Source organism: Schistocerca serialis, chromosome 1, assembly GCF_023864345.2.
Source record: "Schistocerca serialis cubense isolate TAMUIC-IGC-003099 chromosome 1, iqSchSeri2.2, whole genome shotgun sequence".
In the NCBI taxonomy this organism is placed as follows: Eukaryota; Metazoa; Arthropoda; class Insecta; order Orthoptera; family Acrididae; genus Schistocerca; species Schistocerca serialis.
Genome location: NC_064638.1, coordinates 659442374 through 659457237, shown reverse-complemented (window position 1 = coordinate 659457237; position 14864 = coordinate 659442374). Strand labels below are relative to the sequence as shown.

At 43.7% G+C, this 14864-nt stretch overlaps 1 protein-coding gene across 2 annotated transcripts in view; it reads left to right on the top strand.

The window, feature by feature from the left end:
* The window catches only part of LOC126479379 (calpain-A-like), a 236800-nt gene extending 223015 nt beyond the window's left edge, over positions 1 to 13785 (top strand). For both annotated transcript variants that reach the window (XM_050103781.1, XM_050103780.1), the window contains one exon: positions 13388 to 13785. In XM_050103781.1, the coding sequence (XP_049959738.1) occupies positions 13388 to 13473 (86 nt within the window). In that variant the 3' untranslated portion in view covers positions 13474 to 13785. The remainder of the gene's footprint in view (positions 1 to 13387) is intronic.
* The last annotated feature ends 1079 nt before the right edge of the window (positions 13786 to 14864 follow it).

Genomic DNA, 14864 nt, shown 5'->3' with positions numbered 1-14864 from the left:
CTCCCTGCAACACAGATGGCCCCGGCTCTGATCATACGTCGAGCTTTCCGCGGACTAACACATGTTCTCAAACCTTGAACTTTTGCTCATCTGTCAACCCCGCACCGGCTCCAGTCGAGCTTTCGCTACCGTTCTCAGCACATCTCGGTGCCTAATCCATGTCAGTCTTCCGCGACGCGTCAATCTGAACACACCCGCAATGTGTTGAGCTCCTGCAACCGCAATCAACACATTACGGTGTCTCACCCACGTCGGCCTTCTGCGTTGCGACGGATCGCACTCAACTACAACGTGTCACCTTCATGCTGCCACCCGAACAGCCGTTGTTGCCACATCCCCTGGAGGCACACTCTCCTGGGATACTACAGCAACAACAACTCGATTCAGGCAGTGCCCCGACGAACTCAACTCAACCTATTCTTCCGAACATTCTACAACGTTCACTGATGCTGCCGCCGTTTAATCCCGACAGAGCAATAACCTGGTTCAAATTGTGGACGAAGTGTTCGACCATTACAAATTTGACGAGTCAATCAGGTTTCTGTGCATCATGACCCACCTGCACAACCAGGAGGACTTGATTGCTGACCCGGTCGATGCCCTGGACTCATCTACCTGGTACACTCTAGCGAAAAAGATAGTTCTACGTTGGCCTGCACGCTCAACTGAGGCAGCAATACGGCAAGTGCTCCACATCGAGCAACTAGGCAGTGACAAACCTTCCCAGCTCTGGAGACGGCTACGTGCCCTGGTCAGCACCGATCTATTCTCTGACACAGCTCTCCTCACCATCTGGTCTGATAAACTACCTCATCACGTCCGCTTTGCTCTGGCTCAAACATCTCCTGAACCTGTCGAGCAAAGAATGACAATTTCTGACAAGCTACATGATGCATCACTGCCTACCTGACAAGTCTCAGGTTCAGGCACTTCGCCCTGCGGCCGGACACGGCAACTGGGACGTCACCGCCTCCGCCCAGGGTCACACGCCCTCCTGCAACAGAACCTGCTACGGCCACCGAACCTCGGCCACCACCACTGGCAAGAAACTTTCCGCAGGAAATGCAACCGCACTACCCATACTGTTACTTCCACACACGGTTTGGTGAGGCAGCACAGAACTGCAGACAACCCTGCTACTTTCCAAACGCCAATCGCAGGTAGGTCTGGGTGCCGCCTCCTGCGCACAACATGACAGTGATCCATTCTGTCCGGGAACGACTGGATAATTGCAGACGACTTTACATTAGACATTTCGTCAGGATACCTTTTCCTAGTGGACACAGGTGCTGAAGTTTCGCTGCTGCCTACGTCCTTAGCGTCATCAAACATCCGCCCTCATCATACTTCACTGCAAGCCGTGAATTCAACTAAACTACAATGCTTGGGTTCAACTTCCCATGTCATCTCACTCTCCACAAACTGCAAGCTCGAGTGGACGTTTTTAGTGTGCAAAATTGACGAACCTATACTAGGCATTGACTTCTTGCGACACCATAAACTTTCACCGGACATAGTGCGAAACACCGTGTTTCGTCATCCATCCAAGACTCACTTCCCCTGTGCTCTGTCGAGCAACCCCCCCCCCCCCCCCTCCCCCAGTGCCTCTTCAAGCTTGAACACGTTGCTCGCCTACAAGGGAAACTTCGAGCTTTCCCTCCAGCTCCACGAAACACAGCTCCAGCAAGGACAAAGCAAGGTCAGTAAGTGCGCCGAATCTGCTTGCAATCCCAGCAATCGAGCCTCCATGTGTTTACCTCCCACTACCCCTCGCAACTGTGCTATCAATACTGCCATAACATGTACTGACAGCTCCGCAGGGCCACACCCTCCTAACACGGCAGCGTTTGACACTCGGCCGGACACAAGTGCGCATGTGCGATAAGTGTCATGTGTTCCCGAACTGACGGCTCCTATCCCGCCCCTCGCGGACAGCACCTCAAACTATGCAACTTCGGCTCCTGTGCACCACTGTGCGACCACCACTGACAACACAAACAGTGCACTCGTGCTAAGTGTTTCGCTCACGACCGTGCTGCCACAGGCCACGCCCTCGGACAATGGACTCATTAACAGCTCGCGAGCTCTATCGAACTCACCCGACCACGGTGCCACTGCTTCGGGCCGGTGGCCATCTTGTCACGTTGACTCCTGGGACACTTCGCCGCCTCAGCTCCCGTCGGATCCACCGATGGCTCCAAACACCACGACCACGCCTCGCCTGCCCTGCCCGCCACACATTGTAAACAAACCGCCTCCCGTGCCACCGGCAACATTTCCATTGTCACCAATGGCATGGTTCACAAGCTTTGCCTCACGCCAGGTCCCCTGATTTCCAGTACACTATGTCGACTTTGTCCCGAGCGCTTCTCCAACCTTTAAAATAAGATTTCTGAACTACTAAACTCCGGCATCATTGAACCCTCTGCCAGTAGCTGGTCATGGCACATGTGCGGAGACTACCATCGACTAAACGCACGAACAATTATGAACACCTACCCCATACCCAACATTGCCAACTTTACCAGTTCCCTCACAGGTGCAACCATGTTGTCTGTCATTGATTGCAAACGGGCCTACCACCAGATATCCATGGCACCTGAAGACATCGAGAAGACAGCAATCACCACCCTGATCGGGTTATTTCAGTTTCGATTCATGCCCTTTGGCCTGAAAAACACAACCCAGACCTGGCAATGCTTCATCAACGAAGTGCTATTCGACCTAAAATTCTGCTTTGCATATCTTGATGACATTCTTGTGTTCAGCTCCTCCGTCGAGGACAACATTCGACATGTGCAACCTGTTATGAACACTCTCGCGGCAGCAGGCATCGAGACCAACCAGGACAAATTGCAGCTACATAAACCCACTGTCACTTTTCTTGGTTTTCGTGTCTCTGCTGACGGCATTTCACCCCCCACCCTTCCACCCTCCCTGAGAAAGTACAAACAATACTAAACTTACCCAGACCTTCGTCATCCAAAGAGCTCCGGTGCTTTCTGGGGATGGTTAATTATTATCGCCGACATCTACCTCGGGCTGCGGAGATTCAGGATCCACTGACGGATGCCTTCGCAGGCACAAACACTTCTGGATCTCAGCCCATTCCATGGACCCCTGCTATGACTGACTTTTTCACTGCCCTCAAAAGCCTTCTTGTTGAGGCCTGCACCATCGCGCATCCTCATCCCAATGCGCAGCTTTTCATCACCACAGACGCGAGCGATACTGCCATTGACTCTGTCCTTAGCAAGACAATCGATTGCCAAGGTCACCAATGCAGAACGCAAATATTCCACATTTGACAGGGAGTTGCTCGCGGTCTACAAAGGGATTAAGCATTTTAAGACTGACATTGAGGGATGCCCTTTCTATGTTTTAACAGACCACAAACCCCTGGCTGTGGCCATTACAAACCTGCCAGCTGACCCGCCTCCTCATCGCTTCAGATACATGGACTTCATATCTCAGTTCACCACTGATGTCAGACACATAAAGGGTGCTGACAATATAGTTGATGATTTCCTTTCACAAATCGACGCCGTCTATTTGCTGTTAGACCTCTGAACTGCCTAACCTCCAACCCGCTGACGAGGGAACACGAAACCTGATTTCAGACTCTACTTCTTCACTACACTTCGTCCGCACCACCTTCCCTGGCATTTCTGGTGAGATCTGGTGTGACAACAGTATGGGCACGATACGCCCCCTCATCTCAACCACGCTTCGTCAAGCTGTCTTCAACGCATTGCATAATTTAGCCCACTCCGGTGTTCGTGCGTCTGCCCGCCTCGTAGCGGAGCATTTTGTGTGGAGAAATGTCAACAAGGTCTGCCAGCAACGGGCACGCTCCTGCATCGCGTGCCAATGCTGCAAAGTACACAAGCACACTTCATCCCCCCTCTGCGCCTTTTCGAGCCCCCCCTGGGCGTTTCCAGCATATCCATATTGACATTGTCAGCCCTCTCCCCCCCTCTAACGGCTTTCGTTATGTTCTCTCGTCTATCGACCGAACAACTCACTGGGTCGCGGCTGTCCCCCTCCCCAATATTACGGCAAAAACTGTTGCTTGAGCTTTTGTCGAGTCATGGGTATCGCATTTCGGATATCCGGCTATCATCACAACTGACCGGGGCAGACAATTTGAGTCGGCCCTGTTCAACGAGATTTGTAACATTTATGGCATCCGGCGCATCAGTACCACTGAATATCACCCGCAAAGTAACGGGCTAGTCGAGCATTGGCACCACACTTTCAAGGTGGCTCTTCGATGCCACGACTCTCTATGGACGGAAGCCTTTCCCCTTGTGCTACTCGGCATTTGTGTGATCCATAAGGAAGACCTCAAAGGCACAATAGCCGAGTTCGTATATGGTCAGAACATTGTTCTCCCTGGCGAACTTGTGAGCCCTTCCGCTTATCTCCCTCAGTCTGACTTACCTCCCTTTGTGGACCGCGTCAGATGCCACTTTATCAACCTCCATATCCCTCTGCCCACCAGCCATTCCCACCCTAAGGTTCACGTCTCGAAATCTCTGGACAATTGCGAGTACATCATGCTCCGAGATGACACTGTACATGCTCCCCTCCAACCTCCATATACTGGCCTGCACCGAGTTCTCCGGCGCTCAGCCAACACCTATGACATTCAGATGAAACATTCAGCTGTTACAGTCTCTCTCAACAGACTTAAGCCTGCTCATGTCGAGCCTTCTTCTACCCCCCTTCAGGCCACGACCACGCCACTCGCTGTTTTGGCTTACGACCCTCTGACCACTCCCTCCACGTCGGACTTACACACTCGATCGAGTGACTTCCAGCGCCAATTGTTGAACTCTCCTCCAATTTCGCCCTCTACGCTGGTCTCACACACTCTGTCAAGTGACTTCCAGCTCCAATCATCGAGCTCTCCTCTGACCTCGCCCTCTACTCCAGTCTCATGCACTCTGTCGAGTAACCACATGCTCCCCACGTCGAGCTTACCTACGATCAAGCCCTCACCGCCGGGCCCTTCGCCGGTCCCTTCGACCTCCGACCTCTCTACCATCGCCTGCCTCGCCCTGCCGAGGTTTCTCACGCCCCCCCCATCTTGAATGTGCCCTCGCTCGAGGTGTTTGTGCCTGTCTCCCTGGACATAATCCATGACATCTCAATAATACTGTGTGATTATACACTGTTTCTCATGTGTTTCTCTTCGTCCAGTGCTCATGACACAACCTCCACCATTCCCTGCCAGCTGGTGAAATGTGTTCCCCTCCCCCCTGGACATGGTTCGTGTATTCGCCACGTCCACTGGAGACATTGTCGTTGTCGCTCCGTTCCACTCGCAAACCACTGGCCCACCTGTTGCCACACGACCAGCATGCCCAGTATGATGCCCGGCTCGCTTCAACGACTTCGAGGTTCGGTGGCTGAACCTTCCTTCACAACATTTACCCGCACAGCTCCCCGACGTCACTGTCGAGCTGACCATGGTCCAGTTCCCGCGGACCACCCCTGCCGACAGTATAGTAGTCACCCCCCCCCTCCCCCCGGCCTCTCACGAGTACTCTGTCGTACAGTGGGGGGGGGGGGGGGGGGCAGGACTCTAAGCATTATCTTTGGCTGTTCCACCATGTTTAGTTCAGTTCTTTGTGATCCTTGTATGTGTTAAGGTTAATAAATGAACTATTGTTAAATGGGTGCCATTATTGGTGCAACCAACCTGGTAATCCTCCTCAACCCAAATGCAATGAGTAACCAATGGTTTCCTTCCTACCATGAAAGTATGTCAAACAGTTGTAAATATATTATCTGCACACAGCTTCTGTTCCATCTTTTATCAATTTCACACGCATCAACCAAGACATTTTACACATTTTGTTACAAAACGTAATGCTTATGCGCTGCGCCATTACCATATTACCAAGTCTTTACACTCAATATGTCAGACTATCAGCAACAAATGGACCAGCTTCACTTTAGTGTGTTGGATTCTAGATGGCACCTGTCAACATCTTCAATGCATACACAACCTCCAAGAGGAATCACTACTCTTTTATGAGTACCTGCGTAACAAACACGAGGCACCAAGCCATTGCAGTACCTCTTCCTTTCCTGTGCTGTTATCTTTATTTCTCACTACATCTTCCCTCAGACTGGTCTGTACAACAGCTTTATTGCTGACAGTGTAACTATTCTATAGAACACTGATTATAGTTTTTCTGCACTTCTTTTCCCAAATGTTATTTTATAATACTCAATTCAGTCAACTTTTTTTTTTAATGTTAAGACCCCCCTCCCAAATCTGAGTTTGACCACAACTTTAAAAAAAAAAAATAATTTATAGAAATGTGGTCTGTGTGGGGAAGATCGCTCAGTACCCAGCATTGTAGGCGCTCCATGTGGACAGTTGTTGGTTACCTTCATGGTGGTAGCCCCCTGATTATGTAGGGATCACACTTCTGATGCCCGAGCTGTTACCTCCCTCTGCATGCCAAGGAGTAAGTGCCTGTCCTTTTAGGAGCACTGGGACTCCATGCAGTGGCCATCAAGCTAGGAGGCTTTTGCTCAGATTGGGTGGCACGCATGGGGAGTGCCTTCAAACCAAGTAGGCAGCATCAGGTGGTTATCATGTGCAGTGAAAAGATCTAAGTTACAAGCTGGTGGCCATAATGCTCTGGTAGTCTCTATAAATAAGCAAAATCAAGCGAACTGCAGAAACTTACTCCCATTAGTTCGTGGTTTGCACCTGGACTGATGAAAAATCCTTTCTTACTACTAAACCTATTTCTTTGTCGATAATATCAAAAATGTCTTTGAAGAAATCTCTTCACTTAGTAAGCTATGAAGTGGTTCCGTGTTAATTAAAACAGTGACTCATACCCTGTCTCAAGCATCACTCTCTTGCAAGGAACTTAGTGTCTTGTCGTACCTTTCACCATAGCACTCCATTAGAGCTTGAATATGGTACGCAATTTAATTTTTCACCATTGCACCCGTTAGAGCCCAAACATGGTATAGCATTTAATTTTTATTGGGACTTAACACTGCAGACAGATGAAGAATTACACAAAATCTTGGAGGAATGAGTGGTATACTTCATACACCGTGTACTAATGGCCCCACCAGACAGCAAAGTTGACACCAGTGCATTCATCCTCATTTCTGAGGGGTATTCACCTCCTGAAAAAGTTAATACAATGAAATGCTGTTGTGATGTGAGCTGTATTTTCCATCCCTAATGCACTGTTTTAATGCTAATGCTTTGAGCATATGTCTTCAACTGTGGAGACCGAGATTTGCCGCATCATGAAAACTTCCCATGTGAGCAACCACCACCCTGTGTCAGTTGTGTGAAGTCATCCAATCTACCATCCTGAAATCTGCATAGTATGTTACTTTAATTAAGGAATATAAAATCCAAGGAATTCAGGTCTCCAGTCACCTTTCATATTTTGAAGCCAGAAAAAGTACAAATGCTTATATCCCGTTTCACTGTTATCAAATTTTGCCACTACCATAACTGGGTGAATGGCTGAACCCCAACCCTGCATTTCCTCAGTGTTGACCTCCGGTAGCCAGCAAGTAAATTAGCGAATGGATGAGGTAGTATCCTCCTTATTGCTGCTTCCTGCAGCACCAGCTTTTCCCCCACACCCATCTAGTTGTTAAGGAGAAAAAGAAGGGCTATGTCTCCTGGGGAACTATGTCTCTTGGTCCCTGCTGTGGGCCAAGCTGCTAGCCTACCGAGCTGCTAAAGATCAACAATTGCTCTAGGCCGCCTTCTTCATGGTGGGTATTTCTAATGATGTATTGGTTCTTGTTGAACGCATAATGGCCCACACTGCAACAGTGTCACCATCCTCTTTTTACATGACTACCTTCCAACCATATAAAAAAAAAAGTTGAAGAAATCTGCCAATCCTTTACTCTCTGTAACCTTGAAATATATAATGAATCTTTCACTGACTAGGAACTACTTCAGGCTCTTGACTCATCTCATAAAACCAAAGGCCCTGATTTAATTCATAGGCAGGTGCTCCACCATCTGAATGTGACTCACAGACTCCATCTTTAAAGAGTCTTTAGCCATACCTGGCCAGAAGGTGTTTTCCCTTTGCAATGGAGAGTGAGTGTTATTAATGCAGTCCTTAAGCCAGGCAAAAAAACAAGTCAGTTGACGGAAGCCAACCTATTAGCTTCATTAACTTGCTTGGCAAACTGTTTGACAGGATGGTAGCCTGATGATTCTGTTGGTTTCTCAAATCATGTGGTCCTTTGGCTCCCCATCAGTGAGGTTTCTGGGAGGTGCAACATATAACTGATCACATGGTTAAGTTGAAAACCGCAGTCCAATAGGCCTTTTCTAAATCTACAGTGTCACATTGCAGTCTTTTTGGTCTACATAAGGCATACTCTAATGTGACAAAAGTCATGGGGTACCTCCTAATATCGTGTTGGACCTCCTTTTGCCTAGTGTAGTGCAGCAACTCACATGGCATGGACTCAGCAAGTTGTTGGAAGTCCCCTGCAGAAATACTGGGCCATGCTGCGTCTAAAGCTGTCCACAATTACGAAAATGTTGCCAGTGCAGGATTTTGTGCATGAATTGACCTATTGATCATGTCCCTTAAATGCTCAATGGGATTCTTGTCGGGTGAGCTGGGTAGCCAAACCATTAGCTCAAATTGTCCAGAATGTTCTTCAAACAAGTCGCAAGCAACTGTGGCTTGGTGAACATGGTGCATCGTCAGCCATAAAGATTCCATCATTGCTGGGAACATGAAGTCCATGAGTGGCTGTAAATGGTCTCCCAAGAGCCAAACTTAAGCATTTCCAATCAATTATTGGTTCAGTTTGACCAGAGGACCTGGTCCATTTCATGTAAACTGAGCCCGCAGCATTATGGAGCTTGCACAATGCATTGTTGACAACTTGGGACTTTGGCTTCATGGGATCTGCTCCACACTCGAACCCTGCCATCAACTTTTACCAACTGAAAACAGGACTCATCTGTTCAGGCCGCAGTTTTCCAGCTCTCAAGGGTCCAACCGATATGGTCATGAGCTCAGGAGAAGTGCTGCGTGCGTTGTCATACCGTTAGCAAAGTCATTCATGTCGGTCATCTGCTGCCATAGTCCATTAATGCCAAATTTCACTGAACTGTCCTAACAGGTACATTTGACATACATCCTACATTAATTTCTGCAGTTATTTCATGCAGTGTTGCTTGTCTGTCAACACTGACAACTCTATGCAAATGCCGCTTCTCTCAATCATTAAGTGTAGGCTGTCAGCCACTGTGTTGCCCATGGTGAGAGGTAACGCCTGAAATGTGATATTCTCAGCACATTTTTAACACTGTAGATTGCAGAATATTGAGTTCCCTAATTATTTCCGAAATGGAATGTCCCATGTGCTGTTTCAGTTATCATTATCAAAGTTTGTTAATTTCCATTGTGTGGCAATAATGACTTCGAAAACCTTTTCACACTACTCACCTGAGTACAAATGACAGCTCTGCCAATGCATTGTCCTTTTACACCTTGAATATGCAATACTACCGCCATCTGTACAAGTGCGTATCACTATCTTGTGACTTTTGTCATCTCAGTGTACACCTCCACTTGATGTCTTTAAATTTTACATACCCTCCATGACTGGGGCTCTCAGTGTTCACCAATTACTTTTTATACATCTCACTGTTCCAGTTTAGAGGTCAGCATCACACAGGTGCATGAGAATGGCAACCCTAAAGAGTTCATGCTGAGTCTTAACACTCTTCTTTGTCACCATCAATGGGCTAGCAGTCTCCATCAGACCGGTGTGCTGTCTGTTGTGACTTATGTGTTTGATGTAGGTCACAGTCTACAACCTCATCATCGCCCTCTCCATGTTTTAGTGTTGTCTGTCCCACTGTAGTTCCTTACATTTTCAGCTTTCTCCGTTTTGCTGTTACATTTTCCCTCTCCACACAGCTACAAGCAATTGTTTATACCATTACTGTCTTGGATCGCTGCAGTTGTGCCATAGGGACCCTTATCTACTCTCTGGCATGCTGTCCAGCTCAACATTTCTCTCAATGGCTTGGTTTTACCACTCCTACATACTATCACAGTTTAATCAGATTTCTGGCTGAGGTCATTAATTTCAGATGGGGGAACTGATGACTTTGCATTTTAGTCCCTTAACCCTACCCTCCCAACCACCCAGTGAACCAATCAACCATGCATTCGCACTAATTATTAACATGTAGCGTATATACATGTTACTGAACTCATTAGATGTAATTTTCATGTAGGTGCATTCCATGAGTTTTTGAAGTCATACAATATCAAGGAGACCTAAGTGCATTATGTAAGACAACAAAAATGTATTCATAAAATAAGTTGTAATGATAGAATAGGATTATTCTCCGCTACTGACAGGCATTAGTTATTCACATTGTACTTCTCATCTATTTCACTACAGTTTTTTTGTGTTACACTGGATAGTAAGCAACATGTGTAAGTGGTGATCAGCAGCTCATTCAAATCACTGAAATCACAAAAAAAATATGACAGCTCACAGAAAACATTAGACTTTAGACATTTTTGTATGATAAAATGCATTTGAGAATGGGAATAATTTCCTTAAACATAATGTATGGTTTTTAAATAAAAATTGTATCTAGTTGCAGCAAGTGCTTTTAGAGTTAATTATTAATCAGTTTTGAGTTTTTTAATTAAAGTAATTTTATACTTACAATAAACTGTAGTGTGAAACCTCACCTTCTGGATTCAAATATGCCTGAATAATGGAGCAAAATTAATAAACACTATTCATCTTCCCTCCACAAACCAAGGGTGCTGAATTTTTCACATTAATCTACCAGCTGAAAAGGGCCCACTTCACTTCATCTTTATTTTAATTCTTTTTCTGAGAACATTCGAGATCACTCAAGAACGTGATAAATATGAACAGTCTAGCCAGTCTTCGCCTCTTTGGCTCTCGATTTCCGATAGCTTCATTGACTTCTCATAAGAAGTCCAGTGGAGTGGTGGTCTCTTTTTGACAACCGTATCTTCAAATCCATCTTGCAGTTGGAAACCAAAACCTTCGTCACAGATGGGTGATGGAGGGCTACATATTATATAACCCCCATTGAGCTTCAGAGCTGAACTGGTCTTGATTTTGATTACATAAATAATGGTGGTTTTAGGTTTTATGGTTATTCAGATGAGTTGTTTCAATTGCAGGCAAATAAAAAGGAGACAACTAGTCAGCTGAATACCCGTAAGTCTTCCATTAATAAGTCACACAGAGAGAACTTGAGGGATCACATCATTTGATTATATACATATTTTCATCATGATACCTCACCAATTCAGCACAGTTCATTCATTATTACAAGAGTAATAACAAATATTAACAACACTGGCATTTGTTCTCTCATACAAGAGGAGTACTTCCAGTTTGAATGTGACGAATCTGATATTTTTCTACTCTATGTACCAAATCATGTCATTATTCATTCAGAGAATTTGAACATCAGCTAAAAAGAACCATATTGTATAACTGGCAAATTAGTAGTCACTCTTGAAACTGTTTGCATGTTCACATAATTCCCAGATTAAGGTATTAGATGCTGTAACTTTGTAACTTATGGAGACATTACATTGGTTCAATGGATCTACTTAATTGCTTACATTTTTTTTAAACAAATGAAAATTGTTAGTTTAAATAAGTTTGAAGTGGCAGACATCAACATACATTGATAACCAGCTGATTTGTTTGTCAAAGTTGTCACGCGCTGGCCACCAGGAGCACTGTGATTACATTCCTTTTGTTGTAGCACAACACTATTACTGTTTGGTTCTGACAAAAACTTCACTTAGTTACCGACCAAGCTGGTTTGATATACCTACCTTGTAATGATTGTACCTGTCTCGTTTCAGTACATGTTTGGATTGTTGCACATGTGCAACAGTAATCTGGTTTATTCTAAAATAAATGTTGTTCATGGTGTTCCAGAATTAATATTTCATACCTATACTCAGCTGAGTTGCAAGTGCTTCATATTCAGTTCAGTAGTCTATCAACTAGTCTTGCGGCAAATACTTTATTAAGCAGTAGTGATTAACAAAGTGTTCATTTACACTAAGATCCTTTCCAAGATTTAGTTCTTTGAATGTTCAAGAATTGTGTGGTTTTTCTTTCTTGTTTTCATAAATATTCATAATTTGTTTCAATGATAAAGAAATATGGACAGACAGTTATTCTAATTCAAAATTATTCATAGTGCCTCGTATGGGGCTACTTCTTGCTGAAGTGTTCACTCAGTTTTCCCAAAATTTCTTCATAATGTGGTTGTTTAGCTGTTCCACTATTGGCACCTATTTTGTTATAATGGTGATCCACTCATCAAAGGTGAGCAGCAATATGCTATGAAAACAGTTCCTCAATAATGTAAGCAGTCTTGTTTTCTCCATGTCAGGCCTTATAATACCAACAGTGCAAAAACTAAGACTCTATCCTCTAGGGAAATCAAGCAGGTCATGCAAGAAAGGCAAGGAAGACTATGGTTTACTCTGTCATCAATGAAAATCTAATTGTAGATGGAGTAGAATCTTGGTTTGAAGAAGACTGATGCAGGAAATCAGCTGCTGCCCTTTTCAAACAAGTTATTCTAGCTTTTGCCTTAAGTGTTTTATCTAAACCATGAAAAACCTAAGTCTAGAAGGGCAGATGGGGATTTGAACCCCACTGTTCCCTAATGTAAGTCCAGTGCTATATTCAGTGCTCTGCCTTGCTTGATGTGAACATTGAAAATCAAGTATAAAGCTCTCAAAAAAGGCAACATTCCATAATCTCTAGAAAAGTAATATTTGGTAAACGATCAAACAAGCATTAGTAAATCTGAGGGCATGAAGCATCAAACTAATAATTTTCATCATTTGGAGAAATACTATCATACGACTAACATAACAGACTGAAAGACAACATTGCACATATGTAATCATAACAAACATGTGTAAATATGAAGAAGTAAGAGTATGATTACTTTCTTGTCATGTATGTAACAGAAACCTTGTACAGTGATACTGTGCAACCTTATTCTTAAATGCTGTGTACTGCAGTACAGTGGCAAAAATTAAATTAATTTGTCTTGGAAAACACACCCAATAGATGATAATAAATACTTGTTGTGAGTATTGAAAAGCCCCAAAATTAAACGTAAGAAATGATTCTGAATTATTTCAAGCAAATAGTAAATAAAGTCACAATTTTTATAGTGTTCACTGATAATATTTCAAAACAGAGACTGACTGCAGCTACAAATGAAGTCAAATCCAAGAACATATTTTAATAGTCTTATCTGTTCAGTATATCTTATTAATTTAGATGAATTACTGTTTTACAGATATTTTTCATAAAAGAGATCCAGAAGGTACACGCAATGCAAGTTTCAGCATTGATGAATGGATTGAGACCACACTCTATTCTTGAAGATTATCGTCCACTGGTTATGCCGCCTGTACTTCCAGCATGCTATGTGGAACAAAAGACTGCAGTAGAAGAGTATGAAAGGCAAACTTAGAAACCGGACAGAGATAGAATAAACTTATCATATAATTTCTTTCCATCTGGTTCTTGAGTACAAAAGAACACAATCGTACATACAAAATAAGACTGTACATACTTAACGTGACCGTATAATTCTTTTAAATGTATATTTTTGTATTTAATATGTGTAAATATTGCAATTGTTCTACAATACAAATTCAAATCTTTTTTCTAATAAAATGTGTTTTTTAATAATCTGCTATGTATGTGTTTATACAAGCCTTCTGTCTCAGTAGTCACAGAACAACTTTATCTGAACACACAGAATTCAATAGGTAAAGAGAATGATAAACAGCTGATGCAGATACTTGATCTGTACAAACAGACAATACATCTTGAATGTCTATCATGAGATAATTCTCTGCTTTTTAATCAAGTAAGTCAAAGTAGTTTATAACTTATATCCTGCTTCATATTTCTTTCTTCTGTGTATATTTCGTGGCAATCATTTTTCTCCAGTTGAATTTCATGACACTTTTTGGTAATGAATTCATGCTTATGGAATTTGTCATTGTGCAGTGAGTGATCTGTACAGAATAGAAAACTTTGAAAATGCAATTTCAGTATAACAAATATGATAAAACATGTTTTACTTGCTTAAAATGCAGTAGAAAGTCAACAGTTTTGTATAGGAAAATCAGAGTTTTAAAATTAGTTGTAACTACATATTCAAAAATAATGGGATCTGTGCAAAAGATTCCTCTGTTTCTCACAAATCCTCTGTTTCTCACAAATTTCACTATTAATAAGAGACTTTTAAAAAAGTGGGCAAAGCATCAGTCAGTGGCTGTTCACTTGTTAACACACACTCGTGGCACTCTTATAGTTACACATCAACAAGTTAGGTGTCACTGTGTGAAATTCATAAATAAGACAGTGGAAACTCTGGGTTTGAATATCAACAATATAAGGAAAAATATAGATTGATACTCACTGTAAAGATGATATGCTGAGTTGCTGACATGCATACCAAAAAGACTATTACATATTTAGCTTTCAGTCAAAGCCTTCTTCAGAAAAGGAAACACACACATTCACTCACATAAGCAAGCACACCTCATGCACACGAGTGCTATCTCCGGCAGCTTGGGCCAGTCTGGAGATGGCCATTGTGTGTGTATGACATGTTTGGTTGTGTGAATGAATGTGTAAGTGTTTCCTTTTCTGAAGAACGCTTTGGCCAAAAGTTAAATGAGTAACAATAGGCCTTTTGTTGTATCTGTCTGCAATGCAATGTGCCACATTTACAGTGAGTAGCAATCTATCATCTTTTT